A 27,674-nucleotide genomic window follows, 5' to 3' on the forward strand; every position below is an offset into this window, starting at 1 on the left:
CAAGGACACCACCATTCACACACAAACAATAGCCAGGGACAAGGCCGAAATCACAAATGCGCACCCGGCCCAACATGCAAGTGCAGTACAATATACCTGACAGGAGTGTACTATTCTAGCACACTACCAACACATACCCAAGGCCCCCAAGTGGCCCAGTCAGCAAGACACTCATCCTGAGCGCAGGGTCAAACCTCCAACTGAGGGTGAAAACCAGACATGCCATCTGCCAACACTAGGCAAATATTCACATCAGCGGAACTAATTGGCTTCATTCTGCCGGAGATAGGGGTGGCCAGGTTTACCTCATCTCACTGCTTTCAGGAATCCTATAATTCATCAGGCGCCTGTGAGTTGCTTGGATGACTTCTGTGCAATAGCACCTGTGCTTCAGTCACTGCTCCCACATCACTGTGGTGCACTGTGGAACTTGTAGTATGAAAAATAGCAGTTGGCTGTGTGTGAGTGTGTTGGAGGTTTGCATTAAATTCATTTTGGTGCTCCTTAAAAAGTGCAGGTTGTCGCAGTGAGACAAGTGTAATATACAATGGGCAATTCCAAAACAGGGTTGCATGATAGGAAAAAGGCACAAAAAAGATTATGTTCATTCTGGAGGTCCTAATACCTAGAGAATATCAAGCCTTAACCTTATTTCAATGAATGTATCTATGAAGGATAATTCACTCCTTAGGTCAAAATTGTGGTAGCAATGCTTGTCATACATTATAACCTTAATTTACAGAATTGCACTGAATTAGTGTCTGAAATAAGCTTATGCCAAAATTTAGCACAGACATGGGCAATCTGTGTAACCTTACAACATACATAAATGAATCATGTCACTTCCCTCTGAAAAAGTAGGTTATTTTGCCAATAGCAACATTACTAGATTCATAAATCATATGTGTATTACATGCTTGTTAATATTAAAGCAATAATGTCTCCTGTGAACCATGAAGCCACCATGCCATTCCAACAACAGGCTAGAATTCAGACAGAATCTCAGACTGAAATTCTGAACAAATGTTAATAATGGATTGCATACAGTCACTTGTAACACTCTAGCACTGCAGTATTATTTTCACATTAAATATTCTTTTCTGGGCATTTCAAAGACACCCTTCCATTGTCCCTCTTCAATGGGATACATTCTCTTAGAGTATTACACAATATCCAAAACGGTATAACCAATATCATTTGCAGGACCCATCTAAGTATGGTAGACAATATAACAATTATGAGTGATATAATATAAAATTGTTTCTATCCTAATATAATTTAATTACCAAGAGCACGGTGTGGACTATTTAAATTTCATTATTTCCCTCATTTTTCATTGCAAAACTTTAAAACATCTTGGTTTACTTGTTGTCATTCCTGGCAGCTTTAGTATGATATTTAACCTAAAGTCATTCACAAGCTGAAGATTCAGCTTCAGATGGAACTGTGTTAGATCTGAAAGTTCTAAACATACAGAGAGTGTGTGTTGTAGTCTAGACTATTGAATTAGCTCTGAGCTATTGGTCTTGTAATATGCTCACGTTAATGTGATTAGGTTTTGGTTTCTATTTGGACAGATGCATTTTGTGGGGTTGTTGACATATCCATGTATACTTTAAGTGGGTTTGAGAATGATTTATATTGTACATTTATATTTGTTCCGAAAGGGTTTCTTATAAATATGTCAAGAAATATATAATAGATCCCACCATTTTAGCTGATGATAACCTGTTTCGGACAGTTTTTTGATGTTGAGATATAGCTCACACCTTAGCCTCCTGAAGGATACAGAGGTTGAAACACTGTTTTGTAGCTGTGTCGTCTGCTGGGTACATGTAGTGACAAAGTGGACTGAGGAGACGAATCTGTGATTAAAGTCCTTGAAACGTAGCATGTGTGAATAAGAATGGAGAAGTTCCGTTTTACATTAAACCAGAGATAATCTGTTCCATTGGAGACTGAAGGCATTTCATAATGTCACCACTGTCGTCTGCCTTGACCTTTCTCTGAGACAGATCATGCATTGTTTAACTTAATATGTCAGCCAGTGTTTAACTTCAGGACTTTGGGGATGCGCAGTACCTGATACAAATAATGAAATTAACTTTGAAAAGTTAAAATTGCAGCATTGTCATTCACAGGGAACATATTTAATGCTTTGGATGTTTTTACATGCATAATTAATGTATTTAATATATATATATATATATATATATATATATATACACACACATCTGTTGAAACAAAATGATGCCTAATAAGAATGACCTATGGTCTAAAGCTTTATTTTCCATTTTAAGCAATTTATCCATAGTTTAAATTAATATTACAATGCAGATTTCCAACATGTATGACCGAATGCAGTGAGGCCATTCTACTCTTACATTCTCAAGGAGTTGGGAATCTTAGTTGTGTATATTTTTCATGATTTTTTTTTGTTTTGCTTTGATTTTGTTTTGGTTTTTTGAGTTGCTGTGCAATTCAGGGTTAGAATACAGATATTTAAAAGGAAATGTGTGACTTAAAGTGCAATATACAGTTTCTGTAATTAGGAAAAAAAATCGACTTATATGGTGACCAAAACAATGAATAAACCATTGTGTAGTTTACACGATATTGAGCTGTATGTTTGTTCTATTGGCTGCTTTTGTTGCTGTTTGAAAAAAATAAATATTTCATAAATGCGTGTGTGTTTACACTTAAGTGGGAATTACAGTATGTGCATCAACATGAAAAAAATGGGTATTTTTTTCTGCTTTAAAAATTGTATCTTGGAACCTATGCCTGAAGAAGAAATAAAAGCGGTGATAACCAGTTTAAAGAATACTAAAGCCCAGGATCTGATGGCTGTACAAATACATTGTGTAAATTTTTACAGTGATGAAATCTCCTCTTTATTACATTTCTTATACAATGACAACAGGAGTGGAGTACTCCCACTTTGAGTGATTCAATCAGTACAGTTATTCCAAATTAGGGCAAGGAAATCTAACTGAATGGTCCCCCTTTTGTCCCATATGATTACTGAGCATGGACCTTAAGATACAAACTCTAATATTAGAGAAAAAGCTGAAGATTGTCATCACTAAAATAATACACCCAGCCTAAAGAGGTATATCTGGCTGTCATCTATCAGATAGTACTTGTAGACTGCTTAACAACATGTCCCATACAAAAAACAAAACCACAGCATGTCTGGCCGTGGTCGTAGATGCAGAAAAGGCTTTTGACTGGATACCCTGGGCTTTTCTTATTAAAATATTAAGTTATGGCTAATGGTAGTCTTTCTAAACCATTTTATTGGCCAAGGGTCTGAGATAAGGTTGTCCACCATCTCCCCTTTAATTTTCAGTCAGGATAGAACCCCTAGCTCCAAGGATAAGGAATAGCACAGATAACAAAGGGATAGAGCTGGGTGGAGAAATGCATGGAATTTCTCTGTATGCAGAAAATGCCTCTTTATATATCTGACCCCTTGACATCAAGTCCAGAACTAATGAAATGTTTCCAACTTTTTTTACTCAGGGTATAACATAAATATGAAAAAGAGAGAGACATTAGATATAGATGGATTTACCTCTCATGAGGTAAAACCTTCCTTTCTGTTCAGATGGCCAGAAGAAGGAATTAGGTATCTAGGAGTTACCATCATCCCTACTATCATACTGTGATCCCTCACGTGATTTTTTAAACTAAGCCTATTATGTAGGACTAATTGGGAAAATAAAAAAAGACCTCAATCGCTGGTCTACCACTGACATTGATTGGGAGAATAGAAATAATTAGAATGAACATACTTCCTGTTCCTTTTTCAGCCATTACCAGTGCCAATACCCAACACCACCTTTACTTGATCATCTCTCCCCAACATTCATTTGGCAAGGAAAATGGCTTAGAATATGTTTAAAAACCTTTCAACCACAAAAATCACTTAATGGAAAAAGCCTACTGACTTTCTACCCCATTTTCACATGGAAAGCATGGTGATTTACAAAGGATGTTCAATCTCCCCACTGGAATGTCCTCTTTAACATCAAGCATCCATTTAAGAAAAGTGGTCTCCCTTGAAGTGTTATACCCCAAGGCTGGCTGAAGTGGTTCACTGTAGGCTGAGCCTTCTAATTAAAAGCCCTCAGTCATCTGACCTGTGGTCACACAAGGCAAGGTGTGGAGCCCAACAGTATATTCAGTGGAGTATGTTATATTTCAATGCAAGTTAAGTTAAATGCAGGTGTAATCTCAAATGTTATGACTTATGTTTTAAATAATCCAGCAAAAATGTACATTTTGGACTTCAGTGCAAGTGATTTGGCATTTGGGCCACCATTTTATGACTCTTGGGTCTCTACGCATTATACTCTAGTGTTTCTAAGGCTGGCAGAAATTGTTTACAGATGAGTGAGAACAAAATGAATGTATGATTTTTATGAGTTCATTGCTGGGCTCCCTTACATCACTACATGAACACAACACAGAAACCTGAAGCTTTGGAAAAATAGTACACCTCTTCAATAGCAAAAAGACATTTGCAATTTGTCTGCAATCACTTTAAGTAATGGATCGCTATCACATTGCTTAGGGATGAGCAGAAGTAATTAGTAAGTAGAATATATTATGATTTTCTTTTTCATGCAGGCGATCTGAGTGTGAGCATGATGAATCTGATTAATTTTTATCAAGCCATTTAAATTCCCTTTCTGCATAAAAGGAGTCTTCTTATGAAGTGGGGCTGATGATGTCAAATTTGTGAGGTGATTTAATTATGCATCATATAAGTTCTGTTTGATTGGTGCCAGTAGCTACTGTTTCCATGTACTACAACATGTCAAGTTTGAATTCCATCTTTCTCTAGGCTTTTTCTTCTGAAAAAGAGTCAGGTGTAGTCTTAATGGAAATACTCATGTCAACATACAATGAGGACCACACATTCTGAATGCATAAGGTATTAATAACAAAGATGTCATACCAAGAATAGCTGTTGTATTATTTCTGTGATCTGACAGGCATAGGCACAGTACTCAGTTATGTCAGCTTTTATATGTTTTTATATGTCAGTTCATTTTTATATGAGTTTTATAAGGATCAGTGTTAGACCCCTTGCTATTTTCTTTGTATGTATTCCCCCTTGGCAATGATACCAAGGCCAAACCCATCTAATGTAATGCCTAAAAACATACAAATTTAGATGTGCAACAACTTCCCCCAGCGTAGGCAGAATTTTAATTGTTGGCTCAAAAAAAGGAAAACATTAGTTGTGACCAAAGCTCCTTGGCACTAAGTGTTAAACCAGAGATGAGAAACGTAGGTGAGATCCTAGAGTTAGACTTATGCACCCAGCCTCATTTAAGAAACAGCACCAAAGTGCACTTTTTCATCTGGGAACATAGCCAGAGCTAGACCATTTCTGTCACAGTCTGATGCTAAAAAACAAATACACACCTTTGTTTGCATCAGGTTAGTTTATGGTAATGCATTCTGGATTTCCAAAGCACAGTGTTGAAAGATTGCAATTAGTTCAAAGCTGCTGTTGCAAGAATACTGACCAAAACAAGGAAGAGAGCTCATATCACCCCCAGCATTAGCATCTCTACACTGGCTGCCTTTTTGTTTTAGAGCTCATTTTAAAGTTCTTTTCCTTGTTTTTAAAGCCCTTAATGGCTTTGCTCTCGATTATATTGCTGACCTTCTGGAAACACATCACCCCAAGCGTGGCCTTTGACCTGCAGAGGCCAAACTTCTCTGTATTCCAAAAGTAAATTACAAAAGAATGGGTGAAGCTTCATTTTGCTTTCATGTTCTCAGACTGTGGAATAGCCTGCCTCTGCAGAGTGGAGGTGCAAACAGTCAATTAAAAGTAATTTCAAAACACATCTTCTCCAGTTAGCTTTCAGTTGATATGGGCTACTTTTATTTCTTTTATTCTGGATTTATAATTTTATTTTATATTTTTTATCTTTGTATTCATTCTTGTTTAATTTCTTCTTGACTTTTTCAGTGTTTCTATTCTCTGGAGTATGTTGAAATTTTATTCTATGTATACAAATGTTTTTGTTGTTGTTATGGGCTGTTTTTACAATGTCGCATTTGTCATACTTCTTTTATTGTCTTTGCGAAGCACAATGAGGCTACAATGAGTGTATTTAAAAAGCTATATAATACTAGTACTACTACTATTATTATAGCATGTGTTATATAAATGAATGTCATATCCAATCCTGCCAACAGTGTCACATGGCATCTATGACACAGTTGGGATGAGAGATGTCACGTGACACTGTTGGAAGGGTTGTATGTGTCATTGATTTCTACATAACACTTGTTGTGACATGTGATGAAGTATGTCCTGTACCATCAGCAGTCGGGGCTGGCCCAAGCCCTGTGGGTGGTCGCACAGGGTGCCACGCATCACTTGGCAGGGGGGCATGTGTCATTGTTTTAATTTTCAGCAATATATTAGCTATTAGCTCTTAAAACTATCTAGCTATCTTATAAGGATCTAGCTTGCTATTGAACTAGGTGTCTGGCAGTATAATTAGCATGCTGGCTGCAATACCGTAATATTCAGTTTGCTATAATAAGTATCTAGCTACAGGTAGATAAATAACCAGTTACAGCTCTAACTTTACATTGTTTTTCTCCCCTTTCCTCCTAAGCTGGAATACACAGCTATGCCATTAGACTGCAGCTTGTTGCTGCAAACACTGCTAACATGGAGAGTGCAGCTACTCTCCTCCAGAATACATGATGTCGTCACTTTTTTCACTTCACAGCTCCCATGCCAAGGCTGCCACAAACAGAGCCTCTTTACATAGAGCTATATACACAGGCAGATTGTGGGCGCCCATTTAGGGTCACTGGTGAGATGGACAAACCTTTGCCTACCCTAGACCTTAACCCTACCCTAAACCTTTGCCTAGTCATCTTTGGCTGATGAAACAGCTGGACTCAAACCCAGGCAATTCAGGTCAGCTTGAGTTCAAGGCAAATGCATTGACCACTGAGCTACTTAGGAGCCCAGATTTACATTGTATCAGTATCCTGCAAGAAAAATTGACTGTCTGTTAGCTCCTATCACTATGCTGTTGACACTACTCTGTGGCCTTGATAAGAAACTGTCAAAGGGTCACAGCCAAGATTCAGACAGTAATATGACTCATGATCAAAAATGATTTAAAACAAAACATGCACCTTTATTTTCACAGCATATGCAACTTTGTTTGCATCTGGCATCCGCATGTAAATGTATTCATTTATATAAAATTATTACTAGTATTTAAATACATCTGTATTAGCTGGTGGCCAACCTGAAAGATCTAGCAGCCTATCACTGGCCACAAAAATACTGGCTGATGGGCCAAATTTGAGGATCACGTCATGTAGCATATAAGATGCTTTTATGGGTCTGTCCTCCAATATAGAGGTCAAATGCAGATTACATTTTGCAGTTTGAGTTTACATTGCTCTTAGACTTTGTATAGCTAGCTATGACTTGCTTATAACAGGACATCAAAAGAGCATAAAGGCCCCTTGTTTCCAGTTTCTTTTTTGTTGTGTTTTGTTGTGTGCACTGCACATAGAGGACAAGAACAAGATGGAAAATGTGCTCAGAGAAAAACAAAATGCCTTTAGGTTGGTGAACAGCAGATAGCCCAGCATACCTCGTACACATGCTAGTTAGTGGGCAAACAATGAATGGATGCACCTGGCCATCCCTTTTTTCCTTCAGAAATAAAGTCAGGCTGCTTAAGAGCCAACTCCACCACACATCCGTGCCCCACTGGCCAATCATTTCATGGTTTGTTTGAAGGAGAGCGATGCAGGGCGCAGGGCAAAGGGAAAGACTTCCTCGCTCGGCTTGGCCTCAATGTGAATTTTCCGGCCTACAGGGCTTTGCTGCTCTGGTGGGTGGCAGGCAAACAATTCCCCCACGCATGACTGATCCATTCCGTCACAAGGAGGGGTTGCGGGAGGTTAGGGGGAGTCAGTTCCTCTTCAAGAGGCGACAGCAGACAAAGACAACGCCAGCAAGAGATATAAATCTCCACCTCTGGGCCTTTTTGCCCTCCTTATTCTTTCTTTTCTCAGGGTGCTTTATCCCTCAACCTTGAAACTTTTCACATTGTAGGGTGCCTCTGTCACCCTGTCCTGCCCCCTAATGCTTCCCAGAACAGACCCACAGCTCCTTTGCTCACCAGAGAGGATACAAAAAAAAAAACGACAAATAATGATGTGCTTCAGTTTACCAAAACAGACAAAATATGCTGCTTTGTGGGTCAACTAAATGCGTATGAAGAATTTCAATGGGACTCTTCATGTAAAAGTTCTCTGGCCCCAAAACAGGGCAGCTTCCATGAAATTAGGAAATTATACCAAGTATATATACCAATTACACTTTTCATATATGTTTTCTTTATCGTTTTTGGCATTTCCTAGAAGACTTTTAGAGGGACAGAGTAAATTGAGAGAACTGTGGGTGCAGTATCCTGCTTCAGAATGAGGGATAGGCACAGCTTGGGCTCAGGGTGGGTGTTTTTACTCTTACTGCCACTCCAGCCTCCCCTGTTGTTGTTTTCATCAGGTGAATGAGATTAATAAATAGTAAAGGCAGGTTGGAATTTTTCACCAGTAACAAAGTAAAAGGGGGAACTCTAACTGCCATGGCGCCTTGTGCTTGACTTTGAGCAACAGATTTAAACAAGTGTTACATTTTGATTCAAGATTTACACATCATTATGCATTTGGCAGTGAATGAAGTTAAGGATGGCTATTATGTGAGAGTCTAAAAATTAATACTTGCTTAAATGTGTTGCTCAGATTGACTCATTCTAAGGGATTGATTGGATACCCTCTCAGGAACAAAAAGAGGCAGATTCCTTTGCAGGTATGCCATTTACTACTCTAAGTTACAGGTTGGCAGGACATGCCGCATATCTATACAATACCAACAGTTAAGCTTTTTTTGGGGTACCCCAAAGAAATAACCATAATGACCCTCAGGTCTGTCTCCTTACAGACATTTGCTTCTGTACTGTTTGTCTTCATCTGAAAGCACACAATTCAGACAGAACACAATACGGCCACAGAATGACATGGCCAACCCTGCACCCTTCTGTGCCTCCTTCATCTCCACATTTCTGGTGATTATATCTTTCATGGACGTGCCTCCAGTTGTGGCTGACTTTGGCATGTGCCTTGCTAGCTATTATGTCCAAGATAGCTAGCTTAGTGAATAATGATGATGTTAGCAGAGCAAACTGTAACAAGGAAACTGTAACTCATTTTGTAGTTGCATTTGCAAATAACATAGTAAAATAAATTTCACTTTTGAGAGGATTTAATTGCCATTTAAAAAAAAATAAGTCACAGAATTTGTTGCATAATTTCATAGACCACATTCCATCACTAAGGATGTTTTTCAGATCACCTCCTACATCTGAAGTAGCTTTCCTTCTACAGTACAGTACCGTATGCTTGTTAATTCCTTGCTTCTCTAGCCTCCTTAATGGAGATGATGCAATTATTTCTTGAGAATCTTTTCTATTCTTGATTCTCATCTTTCTGCCCAGATCTCTGTCCACTGCATCTTCTCTTGGATGGACCTCCATCTTGCCAAATCTAACCTCATTCCTGTCTCTTCATGCCTTTATTTATTCTCTCTCCTTTCCCTTATTCTAAAAACAAGACTTGTCTCTGGCCTCTATAACCATATTCATATTTGAATTTCTCTTGCTGATTATTTTCATTGAGTATTCATAGAACACTCCTCTTTAATAAAATTGCACAAATACATGTGCCATTTCTTGTCTTGACTATTATAACTCTCATTTGTTAGACCTTTGCTATTATGCCCTTTGTCCTCTTCAGGTCTCTCAGTTTTTTTGCCTGGCTTGTGCTCTCTCCTGCTTTCTCTTATTGTACTATACTGATCACTTACATCTGTTGCCATCAATTGTTCTTTCTACATTAAGCCTCGGCTCTTCCTAAATCCAGAATATCTTTGTCTGTCTCTCTCAATCGCTGCCATTATCAGCTATTAATAAAGCTGATACTACATGCTGTATTCCACCTGATAAATAAATATGCCTTTTTCATGGGTCTCCCAAAAACAATAACAGCAATGATAATAATAATAATAATAATAATAATAATAATAATAATAGTAATATAAAATGATATAATATTATCTTCCCTTGATTTAGACGTTGTATGAGAGGAAGCTAATAATATCACATATCACATATCGATATTGTGGTAATTGTCAGTTGCCGCTGAGTTATCTTTATTGTACAATAATGAGTAGCTTGTCATAGTAAGAAACCATCTCATTGTACTTTGTTACAGGAATGTTTTGGTCTCAGGACCCAGACAGGACAATGTGCTGGACATTGTTTTTTGTATTCCACTATGAACATGGCAAATGCTTATATATATGAATATCTTAATAATTATATTGATATCAGGGAAAGGAGGATAAGAGTGCTCCATGTTTTGCTTTGGAAGAAAACAGCTGGCAATTTAGCAGCCACAAAATCTTATTGGTTATTAAAACATAGTAGTTTTACCATTTAAATAAATGTGAAGTACTCTAGCATTTGAGAAGGAGCTAGCAGGCCAATGTGGGACTAACAAGGGTCTTGGTCTGCTTTCAATTGAATGAAAAACGTGTCATTCAGCCACACAGCCTCACAGCATTCAGTACTGGACATCTCAGTGCCGTGGAACAATGTCAGAGCATCGCCTGGGGCAGAGGCACTGGTCACAGGGAACCCTGTGGAAAACGGAAACTGGAAATGGATTTGCTTCAGCTATTGAAAGTGAAAATGGGATCCATAAAATTATTTTTTTAAATACAAGCCCACTAATCAGGTAGACAGTTCAGCCTCTAGTTTATTCTGGTGGTTTCAATCATCTTGTTACTCACTGCTTTTGCAAATGGTGACTCAAGCAATAAACGACAGGTGAACACGGATGTGTGTGGTGTGGTTCAGTATCTGCAAAAAACAGATGATGGCTCATTTGATATTGTGAAATACTTCAACCACATTAACTACAGGGAGTGTTGGAACAAATTATATAGTATAGTATTTTTCCTACACAAATCTGCTTTAAAGCTTGGGCCATGTTTTTTTAAAGTCTTGGATGTGTAAGATTGGCTAGTCATATTGGATTGGATGTTGCCAGGGTGGAAGGCAGAAATCTCTTTTAAGGCCCATCAGTGTCTTTGCTACTTATGTCACAATCACTTATCAAGGCCTGTTTGTATGAAGTGCCAGTCTCTGTGGCTAGTATTGTGATTCAGGCTGGGAAGTTTCCCCATTCCCATACACCCACTTTTCCCCAAATTATAAACAATTATGACACTAGTGTGAGTATTATAGTTGTGTTATGACAACTTTATGAAAACAATTGGCAAATGTACATGGAAGTAAAAAACCAAATGGTATTAATGCAAATATGTAATAGGTAGAATACATATTGGGAATACAAACAGCAAAAATTGTTAATGAAATCTTTATACAAGCATTATTTACTATATATTAATGTTTTATATTCAGATATAATTCTGATGTTATTTTTATTATACACATTACCTGTTTACACCTGTTAAACTGAATTTCTTCCCTATTTGTCCATTTTTGGTTGTAGTCTGTAGTAAACACTGTTCTGACATATAACAGCTAAAGGCTTAACCGTATCACTATTATTAGGTGTCAAGAACACAAAATGCAGTGGTTTCCTCATTATTATACAAACAAATTTAGGCTTGCCAGACATAACAGTTTTAAAGTCACGAAATTATTACTTACTGAATTGTAAAGTTTTAATATCTACAACAAAGCAGACAGCGTGTTTATTTCACCCAGCAGGGTTTTAAAGTTTTTATCACGTGGGCGAATGATGTCACCGGGTGATTAATTTAAATGTTGCCCATATGTGACCAGCTCAAACTAGTTTTGAGAAACAAAGACCGGGGCAACCGATAAGAGAAAGCAGTCTTGGAGTACTGGCGAGGACAGAGTGAACAAAAGCGTAAGTGGCTTGGAGCAAGGAGTTTATTCGTGAGAGACACGATCTACCAAGTAAGTTGGATGAGATCATTTGTTTTGTAAGATAAAGCAGACTTTGGATAATATTATAAAATATTAATTTTACAATATTGAATTTAAATGAATTTAAAATTTCGTAAAAATGAAATCAGGTCATGAAACTCAACTGTCATAACGATGACATTCTGAAAAGTGTTATAGGACCTAATCATATAGTGTGAGTTAGAAATGTAATAACTTTGGATAAAAATTCCGGTATATATTTTACTACTTCATATATTAGGACTACTTAATAGGTGTTGTTTGTACGTCTGTTTTGGCTGATGACGGACACTGAGAGGATGCTAAAAAGATTAGATTAAAACGTGCACCATTTTATAATGAAGAATGGGCTGATGTCTGTATTTTAATAACTTCGAGCCACTACATTATGCGGATTCTCCCCCAATGTATAATATTAATATAAACAGGATCACGTCTGATAAACTACCTCAATCCGTACAGCATATAAAGAGCATATTTGATGGGAAGACTACGGTCAGTTGAGGGTGAATTGTCGGACAGCAGCGCACTTCAGGTTCTCTAGTCTCCCATTTCCGGGCAACAGTTACTTTTAAGTGTTAAATTAAACTCATTTTACACATGTTGTCAGTTGATACATCATCTGTAGGAATATTTATCTGACCTGCTGGAAATGCGAGACATTTTAACGATACTTTAGAAGTTGACAACAGCGGTTTCCTACCGCTGTTCTAAGCTTTTACAGTTCTTTCCTGTATTAGCTTTTCCTAAAAAGCGCTTAAAACACAATCTGAAAGATATATTAAGGATGTGTTTAGCAAGTTGGAGAATGCAGATTAACCGAAGTTTATTTCTACCAAACTGAGTGTTAAAAATAAGCGCCAAAACTAAGTGAAATAATTACCTAGAAATGCAGCGCACATGGGTACCAGTCATTAATACGGCGCTTTTTTCGATCTGAAAGCCTCCGTGATATTCATCACCCTAAGTGGAGTGGGGAAAATCCTCGTGTAGCTGTTTTGCGCGTACTGTAAAAGAGGACAGTGACGTATTTAGCATCAGTATTTAATCCGATGCTATTGTGGTACAGTGAATATGCTGTACCGAAATCCTTAACCTTTCAGTGTACACTTTGGGCCAGCGAGAATCTGCTGGAATAACTGCGCAAATTTCCCTGTCCTAAGCACTTCTATTGAATACCATTGATGTTTCCACCGCGCGTTGCTTCCCTATCGAAACTAAACAATTAACAGGACAACAGTACTTGTTTGCACAATACACAGAATACCTTTTCACCGAGTGGAGATAACATTTATAATTAAAGGTAGGTTAACCTTTATAAATATCATGGTTAATGGTATGTGCATTTTTCCGCAAATAACATTAACCACTTCCTTAGCAATGTTAGTGTACTGAATGACACAGTGGCCACTACTTTAAACCTTTCACCCTCCCTTAGTAAATATTGAGCCAGGTGGTAAAGAACAACTTGAACTTTTACCCACTGATCTGTAATATCCTTGCTGGGAGGCAGTGTGGAAGAGCGGCTGTTGAATATATAAGCATTAGTTTGTAGGTTTGGGTGCAAGTTAGGATATTGCTGCACCCCAATACCACTATATCATGTTCCATGTGTAAAAATCCTTATGTATAAATGAATAGTATTTAATATTTAAACCAGCTGAGTTGCCTAGATAATGGCATCTACTGGACATATTAATATAAGGTACTTGCTTTACTGACAGTTTGTTGTACATTTGGAAAGGTATGATTAAGTTTAGGAAGTGGTACTTCTTGACTTATTTGGGAATTTGATGAGACTGTCTGGGATATAAGAGCAATACTGTCTGCATGTAAGCTGCTAATAATCTGAAATCATGCTGTAGTCTTCTTTGGGTGATGGATAGCAGGATGACAATTTTATTTGAAATGTAAGCGGTACAGTGGATTTTAGTGCTGTGTTCTCTTGAATCAGCAGTGGGGTACACAGGGTACAGCAGTCAGTGTAAATGACTATTTTTCTAAACCTGGTAAACACCCATAAAATGCACAGTAGTGTATGTTGACATTGTAGTGCCAGTGTAGGTTCGGTGAGACATGGACATGTCGCAGCTTATCCTTTGGAGCAAATATTGCCTTTCCTCTTTTTCTCAGCACTCTTCTGTAAGAAGTCCTGTGATCACTGCTTTGAGAGGGTTCTTCAGTGTTTTGTGTGTTAACATTCTTCATGTCTTTCTCCTGGTGGACTGAATAAGCAGATAAAAACTGCCAGGATCACACAGTTAGAATGTAAAGGACCAGCCTTTAAGAGCTTTTCTCCTTTTACTGGTATGACCTTTTCACCTGCTCCTTTTTGTTAGTCTGTCTTCCATTCTCCCTCCTTTCCCTTCAGATGCAAAGTAGCACTTTTTGGTTGCTAAGAAAATCGCTTTAGATAGTACAGACGCTGCACTTGTAGTTGTGGATTACATTCATGTGGTAGCATGTCAAGGTCTACAAATAACCTTTATTTTGTTGTTGCCGTTGCTGCATTTTGAGGACAATTCTGAGAAAGGTGTGCTTTGTGATATACTTGGTAAGGTAGTGGTACCCCTTGGGCATGTCAAAAGAAAGAAATCTCTCCAGAGCGATGTCAGTTTGGCAGACGGACCTCAAGCACAAAATAACAGTTAACAAGAGAGAAAAGAGCAGCTTTGGAACAAACAGGCAACTTTTTCAAGCTGCTATTCAGTGAGATTTTCAATCATCTGGCCTTGCAGAGCCATGTTATTCATGAATCGCTGCTTTCTGTATACCAGGCTTTGTTCCTCCATCACATTTCAATACTCATCTTATTCTGACTCAGCAGGAAGCTGAGAAATAGTGGTGCCCTCATGCAGTGACTGTATTTTCTTCAATAAAACTTTGGCTCAGACATTTTTTTGTTTGACTGATGTATTTTTATGTGGGGAGAATTATAATGTAATGTAGAAGCTAACTAGGAGAGAAGACTTTTATTTCAGTTCCAGGTTTACTCTTCATATGTATAACCAATACATTTCAAAACTGTTTAAATTAAAATTAAGCCATAGAGTTACTCAGGAGGAATGTATTTCCTTCTACTGACAAAATTTATTTTATTTTATCCTCTTATGTCCCAATGTCTTTATCTCTGTGTTCTAATAAAACACTTTCAAGGCAGTCTAAAGTACATTTGTGTCACGTATTGATATGCTTTTTATCTCCTTTGGCAGCCTCAGCATTGATGTATGCAACTTGCAACTGTAAGGCAGAGTTTGAGAAGGCAAAGGATTGGAAATATTGCCCCCTGATCTTTCACATATCAAATAGACCAATTTCCAGGATATGACTTGACCTTCCAGAGTGCTTGTAGATTGTTTGCATCTAACATGCAGCTTTGGCCAATGATTTAACCAGGAAGAGCTTTTTGTTTTCCTTCCCCCTTGGGTCTTCCTGTCCCTGGTGGTGGTTGATAGAATGGTCTTTCAACAGCATTGCCAGCATTCACACAACTTTTCATGCCGAAAAGGACCCATAGCTGTGGCACTTACACTGTCCCACAACTGACCAAAGGATCAGGTCTGAAAAAAGTTTGAATGAACAGTTCATGGAAGTTCAACCCTTAAGGGCACCTCCTATTAGGTCAAGGTTATACAAAAGCAAAACAAATTTTATTTTGTTGGGGGTGGGGGAGGATTCAACAGTAAATGCTTCATGCAACTACCTTAGGGAAACCTCTACAGGCAGAAGCATAGTGCTCTTCTTAGAGAGAAAATGGGATAGTACCCAACACATATGTACTTCTCTCCATGGAAAGGATTTGATCCATTCTTCCTCACAAGTTATAATCCAGTATGCAGATCCATGGCATATATTTCAAAGAGGACATCACTGATGCATGCAATTGGTCATTGTCTACTGATGCCTAAGGAAATCTGCTGGTTCCTGAAGTGCTCATGGGGGCTCACAGCTGACAGGACCTTTGTTTCCTGAGTCCCTTTGAGAGCACTTGTACCCTGAGGCCCATCTACAGGCTCGCTCCGTGAGCCTTTGCCTTTTTTTGTCAGTGGATTTTCTGAGAAAAGGAGACGAAAAATGTGGTAAAAGAACCCTTTATTAATTTTTGAGCTGTAATTTCATGCTCTCCCACCTAAATGTGATGTCATCGGGCACATTATAACAGTCAGGGTTTAAATGACTTCAGATCTGTTGCTTTGTCATGGGGCTGTTAGTCTTTCTTTATGTTTAAAACCAGGCCTGACTCAGCGAGGATATTTCTTGCCACACAAGGAAAGCAGACAAGTAATTATATTTAGTAGATTCATTTGGGGCAAAGTCCATTGTGGTGGTTTTAAGCTCATTTCTGTGAGCCACTTTGGTCAGTGGCTGAATTACAATCTTCAGTAAGTAAATGAGTCCATAATTCATGAAATATCATATACGCACTCACCTGAGGACAGAGGGGAAGGGTGTTATTTAGCAGCACATTCTCTGCAACATGCCCTGTTGTCATAATTTCAGTGCAATTTTGGCTCATGGCAGTTCAAAAGCTCAATGAGGTAACTTAAATACTAGAAATACTCGATACAAAAATTTACTTTAACACAAGTCATGCATTGGCATTAATTTTCCATTGTAACAATTTAAATGCTACATTGTTTATAACTTAAGTCAGTGGGCTACATATATAACAGGCTGTTTCAGATTAGTTTGAGCCTCAAAATCCAGTCTGTCTGTTACATAATTAACTTTAATTTTAACTTTAATTTAATTAATTAATTAAAATGCAGAGGAATCAAAGAGCCTAGAAAATCCACTATTTCCTGAATTTGTGGGAGAAATGCTCATACATATAGTAAAACTGAAAACCATCTGTGATCTTTTTAGCAATGGTTGAGTGGGACTCATAAAATGAATAAAAGGCATACTCCTGTATTATGACAGGGATCCTGGAATACCGGATCAAGGTGAAGTTTACACTTGTTCAAAGGGAGCGATGAAGGGCAAGTGAAAGTTCCTCCACTGGGACACCCTCGACCACATGGCATGACACCATTTCGAGGGGATGTGAGCAAAAATGCCATTTGGAATAAAAACTGGTGTTTGCAATGAGATGCAGGTATCACAAGATGTGCTTGTCTAAGCCTGAGGCAATGTTTCCACTCATGGAATAAGATAAAACCAGGCTGCCCTTAGATCAGATGCTGGTGGGAGTTTTATCTTTTCAAAAGGAAAGCTGAGTGGTAACAACTCTCCTAGGAAGAGGGAGCATGACCCATATCCCAGTTTGGGGATTTGTCTCAATTTGCAGAATAAACTCTGCAGTTACTCTCAGCATTCTGATACCTTGTCAAGTTTTTCTCAGGAGACTGTGCATAAAGTAAATGTAAGGGTGACAGTGGATACCCATGCTGCACTTATCTTTCAGTTTTGGCCAACCACATGTTAAGTTACTGCATTTGGCTGGATTCCGCTCATTAGTTATCCATGAGAATGATTTAATTTACTGTACATAAACGATTGAACAGATTAAGACTGCAGAGAGATATGGGTTCTGATTAGTTTAAAGGTTAAAATCTCTTTTAATAATGGAAGTAAAGGCTATTTTAAAAAAGACTTCTTGCTAGGACACAGGGACTTTAAACACACCTAAAAAAGGATGACTAAATTTATTCACACTAAGAACAGCACAAAGTCTGTCACTGGAAAAGCTGCTGAATAATTTACCAATGTTTGTGTTCATATATGGAGTATATGATTCCTGTGCATCTGCAGCTTTTCATTTTTTGTATGCAGGAAGTGTTCTTTACAGCGTTTACATTTATGAAAGGAGCATGATGCTATCCTAGATCATTTACGCATTTAAGTTTAAATTCAGATGGGCAGAGGAAAGGCTGGCCTCTGAGGCACGGCATGGGACGTTTGAGTCTTTAAAAAGAAATAAAAAGAGGCAAGAAAAGACCTTGTTTTGAACCAAGGAATCTGTATTCCTCGCAGAGGGTAATAAAAGCTATTCAGAGGGAGCTAGGCCTCACTCTCGGCAGGGCCTGGTGGCTGAGATGAAGCCTGCTGAGTGCTGTTTCTGTTCAGACAAAAGTGTTGCCTGGAGAAGCCTTCAATGTCTACGGCCAAGAGAAGAATGTCATTGGTGTGGAAAAAAAAAAACTTTGAGAGCCTGCCTTTCTCAAAAAAAGATTTGTCCGTAATTTTTAACAGCAGTACAAAAAGAGAGAGGGAAAGATTTATGGGGTCGGGACTGCTTTATGTGGTCTGCTTGGTTGCTGGTGCTTAATTATGTTTGTTGCGGAGCAGCAAGCTTTAGTGGGTCAACAGAATATTTTATGAACTTGCTTTAGAGAGTGTTAAGTGAACACTCAGTCAGCCAGGTTGCCTTTGCCTTTGTTAGACTGGTGCTTTAATTTGCTGTGCATTCTGCTGGAGGACTGGCCAAATAAGTTCGAAGTGCTTTGTCACTGGAGGTAAAATTGTCCAATGAATGTGTGGCATTTCAGTAGTGAGAAACTCATGTAGCCAAGCCAGGCTGTCTCTCATACGTGGACGGCATATGGGATTGCACATTTAGCAGCTGAGAATATGGCTTTCTCTCACTTAATTTCCACACTCTGGAGAGAACCATATTTTGGCTCTGTGGGAGATCTCCTAGCATATCAGCTTGACTTTTGGGAAGAAGAGTTGATTTGTCCCTTGTAGATGACCTTTACAGTAGCAGCAGTGGGTGGCAGTATGCAAGGATGACTAAAAGTGAGTTTGCTGTTCTATGTGTATATGGCACAGCTGCTAAAGACCCACCTCTGTATCTGTTTACCGGTGACTTTGACTTTGTCATTTGAAGAGGTAATCCAGTGTGGTTAACACCGTTGCACAGCTTTCATCCTTAAGTATGACCACAGAGCACTACTAGGTTGCTTTATTTTGCAGGCTTCAGGATAGCTTCTGAATAGCAGCAGTAAAAAGGGAGCACAGATGATTCTCGTACCTTATGGTTAGGAGCACGAATGCATGAATCATCACAAATTATATGTGATATGAAGTATGAATCCGTTGCAAGGTGTTAAAAAGTCTGCCATCCAGATCACATATAGATACACAAGTACTGCAAAAATCTGAGCAGTGTTTTTTCACTGGTATTGCTTCTAGTTGTAAAACTTTTAATATCTCAGAAGCAACATTGTCCAACTCCCCCTGCATATTCTACTTCATTTCTGTGTTTAGGCAGTAGCTGTGAATGTGGGAAAAGAAGAGAAAGGCTGGATTAGCACACTTGCTCTTTACTAATCCTGTCCAGTGTCCTCTCTTTGATAAGTAGCGCTTGGATGGTGTCCAGAGGTACACTGCTAGGATTTTAAATAAGAGCCCTGAAGGAATAAAATTAATCGAATCTCCATTGATGGTGGTCTGGTTCAACTCACAAATGAATTAAAAGGAAAACAGGTTTGGCTTGGATGTGCACTGAAAAACATACTCTTATAAAGGATGTTTTCTTTCCTTTCAGAGAGGATTATGCTACCTTGTTTGGCCTCTTTTCCCGGAATAATAAGAATGACTCTTTTTCCAGTTTCCATAGTGTTTGCTGGAAGAATGTCATCCCACAAGTTAATGCTATTTCACTTGGCAACACAGTTGCTGCTGTTTCACAGCAGGTTGAACATTTACCATGGTAATTCCCAACCTGCTGTCAAAGATTAAAAGATGCACCAAAACTGTGGTCATGAGTAATTGTGAATATTACTACACTGTTTCCCCTCGGATTTCCACCAGCCATTGTGTGAAAGCTGCGGGAGCCATGAGAGCTACACAGGCGGAGGGGTGTTATGGCCTTTATCTGCTTCTGGAAAATAGCACTCTGTTTTCCTCTCTTTTTTGCCTTATTTTCTTCTGCATCAGTTGCATCTCAGACTGATCAAGCCTTGGCATGTTCAGGAGAAATTTTACAGCCAAGCACAAGCCACTCTTTTTAATATCAGTTGCAGTCACATCAATGCCAGAGGAATTATAGTTTCTTTGCATGTGCTGCATGTTCACAAATAGTTTGTCATCCAGTATTCAAATCCCAGCAATTCTGAATTGTTCTGAAGTTACTGGCTTGGTGTTGTTCTTTGCCCATAAAGCACCAGGGAGTACACTGCACTGTGCAGTCACAATGTTGACCATATTAGAAACTTTATCAAACCATTATATGTATTAACCGACATCAGTTCATTAAAACATGGCCTCCACCTGATCTCAAGCGATAAGGAGCATTTGGAGTAAGTCTTCTCTCTGAGGTTTTCCTGTTAATCCTGTTGGAACCCAGTGACGGTTGATTAGGTGACCACGTCCAACTCATAGTAAAGATGTGTTCATCATCATATAATCATTAAAGTCACAGAACACTGTCTTTCAAAGGATGCTGAGATATGGCAAATATGTTGAGGATGCATATCAGCTGTGCTGTTTTCCTCATTTGTAGTTTGGTGTGAAAGACGGCACGTGGCCAGTGAAGCCTGGCGCTGATCAACACTGTTGTCTGTGATGTGTTTTTCACAGCTTGGCTCATTACCATACTTGGTTCATGGAAAAATCAATCTGTTGTTTCAATGCTCACATGTTGGGTTGAGTGTAGCCCCAAGTGCTTATGTTGATATCCACAGATGACCTTTGGAAAGCATAACATTCTACAATTTTCTGAACTTTATGTAAGGGTTTTCTTTCAAGACACATAATTCACATATTTCAACTTCCAGTAGTGCATTTAACCACTTAATTCCTCCATTTCCATCTTAATTGAACTAATAAAAGTACTGGGTAATTCTGAGCATTAGTGATAAACAGTTTACAGAAAACCCAGGATAAGGGTTGCATTATTGATATGTATGTTTATATTGCCATATTTCAAGAACTTATCTGAAAAAAGCCGAAAACTGCATAGACACATCCACCTACTCATCTGACATTAAAGTGGAGGGCTCCACATTCTCAAGAGTAGTTTAGTGCTGTGCTGAAGAACCGTAATTTTACCATGCAAATGCATGAGCAAGTCATTGTTGAAACATCTCTGCTGTGAATTGAGATGTCACAGTTTCCATGGAAACAAAAAGAAGGCGATAAACTGTGTAAGTTAGTGCCTTACAACTTACAACTCTCTGTCAATGTTGATAGGTCTGCTAGCTTCAGGAGTAAACCAGCAATAATCTTGTGTTTTATAACTGTATGGGGGATTTTCAGCTTCCATGGCTACGAGTTAAAACAAGTTCCAAACCGATTACCTGATAATGCACACTATATTAGCCACAAATACTGATGACCATGGCACTGGGAAGGGGTATTCAGGAGAAATGGCTTGCTGCTTGTTTAGTGGTACTAAAGATAAGGAGTCCTATGTCCTTTAGGTCAGGTGAAAACAAATCTATACAATTTACTGAAATGCCTGGAGTTAAGAAGGCAATGCTTTTTAGATGAAGATAAGAACTGAGTGCGTTACACCAAACAGGTTGGCTATCCAGATATACTGTAGAATGGGTATTGGACACAGTGTAATGACTTGCATATAGCCGACCTTTAATAGCTTTAATAGCTAAATGTTAATGAAACAATTTAAAATTTTAATTGATATTGACTTGCTTATTATCAGTTAAATTTGCCTTTACTACTTCAGTCGTAATTGAAAAAAAAATCACCCGATCTTGTCTTCACGAACATAGTGATAACTTCCTTTATCAATAGTGTGCCATTACAATATTTTAGGGTTGCAGGCTCAAGAGTTAATAGGGAAGAGAACCAAAATAAGCTATACCACTCAGAACCATTTCGATTTTCCCTCTCTGGATTTTTAACTGTTAGATGTTTCTCTTTGCCTGGGATATACCATGACTCCCAGTCCCCCATTGGTTAGTTTTGCGTCTGCCTTGCCTCAGGAATGAAAGTGTCCTGGAGGTCAACGTAAGTGAAACAGACCTGACAAAAATATCTCTGTAAGCAATTTATAGCACTTTCATAATCAGTCAGAGGTGATTGCATAATTGTTGGAACTCTGTATTGATTTTCCTGTTTGTGAAATGACAATTTCCCAGTGATGCTCTCTCTCTCTCTCTTGTCCAGAATGCAGCGTGTATTCTCAGTGATCGTGGTGGTGCTGCTGGCCTTGATGATGGTGACCACAGAAGCAGGCAAAAACAAGAAAGGTAATCTGCATTGTTTGACTCTTTTCCATGCCCCCAGACTATTGGATAAAAATACCGCATTTTTTCTGGGCTTTTAACTGAATGATTTATTTTAGCACAGGACCAAGGTGTGACGTGTTGGTGTATGTGACCTTTAATTCTCCATTGGGTTTTTCTGAGTACAGAGAGGGGGAAAAGTCCTAAGGGTACATCGGACTGCACAGAGTGGCGCTACGGCAACTGCGTGCCCAACAATGGAGACTGTGGGGTTGGTGTGAGAGAAGGCACCTGCAACGATCAGACCAAGAAGCTCAAGTGCAAAGTGCCCTGCAACTGGAAAAAGGAGTTTGGTGGTAAGTCAAGGCAGTCTGGCATTCACACAGAAATGAACTTGAATACATTGTGATTATTCAAAAAGACATGGGGTCTCATTCATCAAAATGTTAGATACTGGCGTATTTCATGTTTGGGAAAAGTACTCAAAAAAGTCACATCAGATTGATGTCCAGTGATTATGGGATGTGATGATGAATCCCAGCTGTTCTTAAATTAAAAAGATGCTTGTGCATGTCACTTGTAATTAGCCCTAACAATCCCTTATAAGGACTCTCTGGCTTCCAAGTTGCAGGTATTGCCAAAATTCTGTCGAAAGGAAAAAAGGGTTTCTCTGTAATTCACAGATGTTAGCAATCCTGACAGAGGTGGATACCATAATTCTCTTTTTTTTGTAGTGTTAGCAGGGGAGAGTCTGGGTCTGAGTCTGGTAAATTGGTGTTCAAAATAAGCATGCCTTGAAAGGACACCAATATCTAAGTCAATCCTTAGATAAAAAAGTTTGTTGTCTTGTCCAACAATGAGATTTGTACCCAACACAAAAAGTATGTCAATATTACAGATGTAAGCCAAAGGTAAGAAGTTGCACGGTTATATGCAATTCATACCTTTACTCAAAGATGCTCACTTAATTCTTTGCGAGTTCAGTGTTTGCTTATAGGTGCAGAATCAAATCTTTCAGCACATAACCTGTCACCTACAGCATAGGCATATTTGCAATTGTAATTTCACAAGTGAGTTATTTACTCTATATGCTGATTAGATTAGTTATTTATTTTTTTGTTTATTGCAAACTGAAATGCATTTTATGTATTTCAGCTGCAAAAGGTCACACTACATTTTCACTGTATGTACACTATGTGCACAAAAACGTTCATACGCATGAATAATGAATGTGGCCCATTATGTGTACATTGTCTGTAGTACTTGCTGAAGCTCAAAATTCTGTATGGCACATTGCTCCTAAGCTAAAACTATACACTGCAATTTACCAGACTTTCCCCAGGAGGTTATGCTGCTCAGTGGGTTATACACTCAGCTCATATTGTTTAGCAGTGTTTTGTTTTGTTTAATACTTGACCTTTTGCTTTCACTGTCTCAGTAATGCCTTATCTGTGAAATATATACTGTCCCAGTTTTATAAATTGAAAATTGAAATAGAATGTTCTTTTTAATAGCCAGGTTTTCAGTATTCTGTCAAGCAGGTTCCACACAAAAGGTGGTGTTTATCTGAAAAAAAAATCCCACTCACATTCACCTCTGTGAATAATGTTTCAGTGTGGGTGGAGTGTTTTGCTTTTAGCATGTTACAATACCAGAAATTGTACTGCAAGGCCTTGCTGAAAAGTTGGCATGTATAGTCCTTCCACCTGACCCAAGCTAATTGATTTGGTTCATTTGTGCATTAACATGCAAATGAGCCTGTCTCCTTCGCTGTTCAGTCAATTTTTTCAAACATTCCCGATTGAACACAATTCACTACAACACAAATGCCACCAGCACCAGCAAATTTAACTTTTTAGGAGGGCATGGCAGCATTAACGTTTTTAATATTTTTTTTATATTTCCAAAAGTTCATCAATTCACATTACTTGGAGGCCAAGGTGTCCTGAAAAAATGTAGTTACTTTGTAACTTAGATAACTTATGTAATCAAATACAGCAATCTAGGAGCAGAGTGAAATTAGAAAAATACAAGCAAGCACCCAAACGATTAAATTCTACCTGTGTTTCTTTCAGCTGACTGCAAGTACAAGTTTGGTAGCTGGGGGGAGTGTGATACAACCACTGGCACAAAGAACCGGTCTGGAACCCTGAAGAAAGTGCTGTACAATGCTGAGTGCCAGACAACCATCAAAGTGTCAAAACCGTGCCCCCCAAAGACCAAGACAAAGGCCAAAGGTAAGCTGATTGCAGGTGTATATATATAGATCTGGAAGACTAGATGCTAGCTAGCTAACATTCAGATTAGGCTGCATCTAATTAGATGTCAAGCCTACTTGTCTACCTTGCCTGAATGGCTTGCTATAAAGGAAGATACCTAGCTTAATTAGCTAAAACAATCCTCTGAAATTTCGCTAACTGGCTATCATAAAGACTGCAGGCTGATATATTCGAAGTTATGTCTAGCTATGTGTGTGTCAGCTGTATCTAATTTTGCCTGGCCGGCTGACTCGCTGACTAGCTACCATAGCCATAGTTGAAAAAATATTGTTTTCAGCTAGTAAAAGCTAAGCTTTCCTTGATGTGATATCTGGCCAAATGTCAAACATAAAAATGTCGACATCACTTACATAGACTTTGTGACCTCCTGGTTACTCAGGCCACTGCATTTCTTTAATAAGGAACATGATTGATGAAAACCCTTAATTTCCATTCTGATAATAAAACTAATTACTGCCATTCACATTGTTTTAGTGGAGCAGAGCACAGTGACACTGAACTATCATAAATTATCATGGATATTTAAATAATTGGAGATAATGATGGAAACATTAATTATGATCATATGATTGATTTTCCCTTTTTTGAAGTAGGCTCACTGTTGAACTAAAGACATTTATGTTTTCCATTTCTAATATACAGTATTGATGAAAGTAAAAATTTTCCAAATATATGTGTCAGCTACTCTCTACACATCAGCCACTGTATCATTGTCACTGTTTTGTTTTTAAGTGAACGGAAATGTACCTTATTCTAAGAGAGTTCCAGTTGACTCATGGCTCAGTAAAAAGGCTGGACTGTCAGTTTAAGAGGCATTTTATAGCATGAACAAACATTTTTTCTGACTATTCTTCAGGGTTCAACCCACAAGTGACACCTCTACCCAATGTTTCCTGTATATTTTACATTGTGTATATATACACAGTGATATAGGTGAACTCCATGTGTTTGCTTGTGATTTTGATGAAAGGTCATCACTCCCCTCCATAAAGTCACAGGTCATGAAATGATGTCACTTCCTTTGAGGCTGATGGATGCTGCATTACTCCCCCACAGGAAAGAAGGGGAAAGGGAAGGAGAACTGAGGAGAGCTCGAACGTTGCAATGGACCTCGCATCGCCTCCAGAATACTGCACCAGCACAATCTCCCCTTCTTTGCCAAACATTTCGGACTACACTCAGGGTGTCACATCAGCTGTAAGTGATGCCTCTCTAAAAACAAAAACAATTTTCTGTTTTGGAACCAGTGTTTGTAATGTACAGTACTTTTTCATTTTTTTCTTCCATCTTAGAACAAGCTGAAAGATATAATCAAAGGGAAGAACAGGTCCCTCATTTGCTACTGATGAAAATGTAAAGATTGTTTTAAAAATTTTTTAAAAGGTAGATTCATCCAAGGATTATATGATTCTGAATGAAAATGTCAATGCTATATGACTATGTTTTTGTTTTTCTTTTCTGACTACCAGGTAGAGCTACTAACAGAACTGAACAGGTTTCTTAAGTGAATTTGAATTGTGTGCCAATTACTAAGCTTGTAGGACCCAAATCATCTAATTATTTTAGTGGACTCAGGCTAGCCAATGTGCATTTCATGTATGAGAAGGATGTAGGGTTTGAATGGTCAAGGAAGTAATAGGATTTGGATTATACAAAAAGATGTGTTGTTAGTGAAGTAGACTATTGGCTTTGCAATATATAAGGTTTGTTTGGAACAAAACATATGGTTCAGCATTAAGTGTATTTGTGGAAGACTTAATAAGAGCCTATTTGAGTGTGCTTGTATAATCTGTATACACACAGATCCTTAAATGGTACATTTTATCCTATTCACAAATGCTGTCAGCAATAAAATGAACCTCTCCCAATAAATAAACTTTCTTAAAACAACTTTTCAGAGCCTGTGTTGTTGGTGAGTGCTATTAGTACTCTGTCTATATCCATGTAAATTGTCCTGACATTACTGCAAGGTTGACTTTAACCACACTTTGAGATGATAGTATTTATTTACAAAAAGCAATCAAGAGATAGCCACCCTTCAAAAATGTGGTAAAACCACGATGACAGTGTACCACAATATTAAATTAGTAAATACTACATCACTAAAGTGGGTGGGTTTAATAAAGCATTTGAGCCAAGACCGTTTCCCAAGAACGTTTCATCACATTCTCTAACAGCTCTTGAAATAGAGCTAGTAGTTTGATATGTGCTTATGCAGATGTTAAGTAACAGCATAATTCAAGCATTTACCACACTTGTGGTGTGAATGTTGATAAATTTAAAAATATGTTTTAAACATTAAAAACATAAAATGTTATTATATGATAATACTATGTATTTAATATATAATATTATAATTATGCTGTTATTGTACTTATACAAATTTTTACAAATCAAGTAAACGTGTATTCTTGTGGCTCAATGGTTAAGGCATTCACCTTGAATGTAACCTGCACTGTAGGACCTGGGTTAGGCCTGTTGTCAGCCTACAGTATAAAACCAGGAAATCTAAATTCATGTTATCTTATTACAGTAAACTGACAGACATACAATTAATATTGTGAAAATTTTATACCATTTCAGCCTTAAAATGCATTTTATGTATACAGTGGATCTAGAAAGTCTATACACCCTTTCAAAATTTCTTGTTTTTTTTGTACTTAGGCCTGAAACACAAGCCTATTAAATCAGTTTTTTCCACTTCCAAATAGACATAGTAACCCTCAACATCAAAGTAAAAAGAAAAAGCAACACATTAAATTTCTACATTTAAAGTAGAAAAACTAAAACACCTTGGTTGCATACATTTACACACATAATGGTAGTTGTAACTGTGCTCAGGTAATTGTAATCACTCACCATACAAATCATGCCCAAAGCTAACTGACTTTTCCTGTAACCAGTTGAAGTGATTCTGATTAGTTCAGGATAAAATCAGATGCTCCTGTAGGTTTTTTCAGCAGGGTTCTTTTTGCTTAGTACATGCCAGTATAAGGAAACAACTATGGCCAACAAGGACCTACCAAAACATCTCTAGGATCAAACTGTTGAAAGGTTTAGATCAGGAAAGGGCTATAAAAAGATATCTAATGCCTTAAATATATGATGGAACACAGTAAAAAACATAATCAAGAAATAGATTAAATATGGCACCACCAGGACCTTGCCTA

At 38.1% G+C, this 27,674-nt stretch overlaps 1 protein-coding gene across 1 annotated transcript; it reads left to right on the forward strand.

The window, feature by feature from the left end:
* The first annotated feature begins 11,961 nt into the window (after positions 1-11,961).
* LOC118788000 (midkine-B-like) lies at positions 11,962-26,394 on the forward strand. The gene is made up of 5 exons (XM_036543813.1): positions 11,962-12,080; positions 22,167-22,249; positions 22,414-22,581; positions 24,301-24,462; positions 25,561-26,394. The coding sequence occupies exons 2-5, from the start codon at positions 22,168-22,170 to the stop codon at positions 25,587-25,589; spliced, it is 441 nt and encodes a 146-aa protein (XP_036399706.1). The 5' UTR covers positions 11,962-12,080; position 22,167; the 3' UTR covers positions 25,590-26,394.
* The last annotated feature ends 1,280 nt before the right edge of the window (positions 26,395-27,674 follow it).

Source organism: Megalops cyprinoides, chromosome 13 (genome assembly GCF_013368585.1).
Source record: "Megalops cyprinoides isolate fMegCyp1 chromosome 13, fMegCyp1.pri, whole genome shotgun sequence".
NCBI classification, from domain to species: domain Eukaryota; kingdom Metazoa; phylum Chordata; class Actinopteri; order Elopiformes; family Megalopidae; genus Megalops; species Megalops cyprinoides.

Bases quoted from the DNA above. Each gene is read 5' to 3' on its own strand.
- LOC118788000 (XM_036543813.1), top strand. From the start codon at position 22,168: ATGCAGCGTGTATTCTCAGTGATCGTGGTGGTGCTGCTGGCCTTGATG. The intron at 22,250-22,413 runs GTAATCTGCATT...TTCTGAGTACAG, and splicing joins AGCAGGCAAAAACAAGAAAG to AGAGGGGGAAAAGTCCTAAG. The intron at 22,582-24,300 runs GTAAGTCAAGGC...TGTTTCTTTCAG, and splicing joins CTGGAAAAAGGAGTTTGGTG to CTGACTGCAAGTACAAGTTT.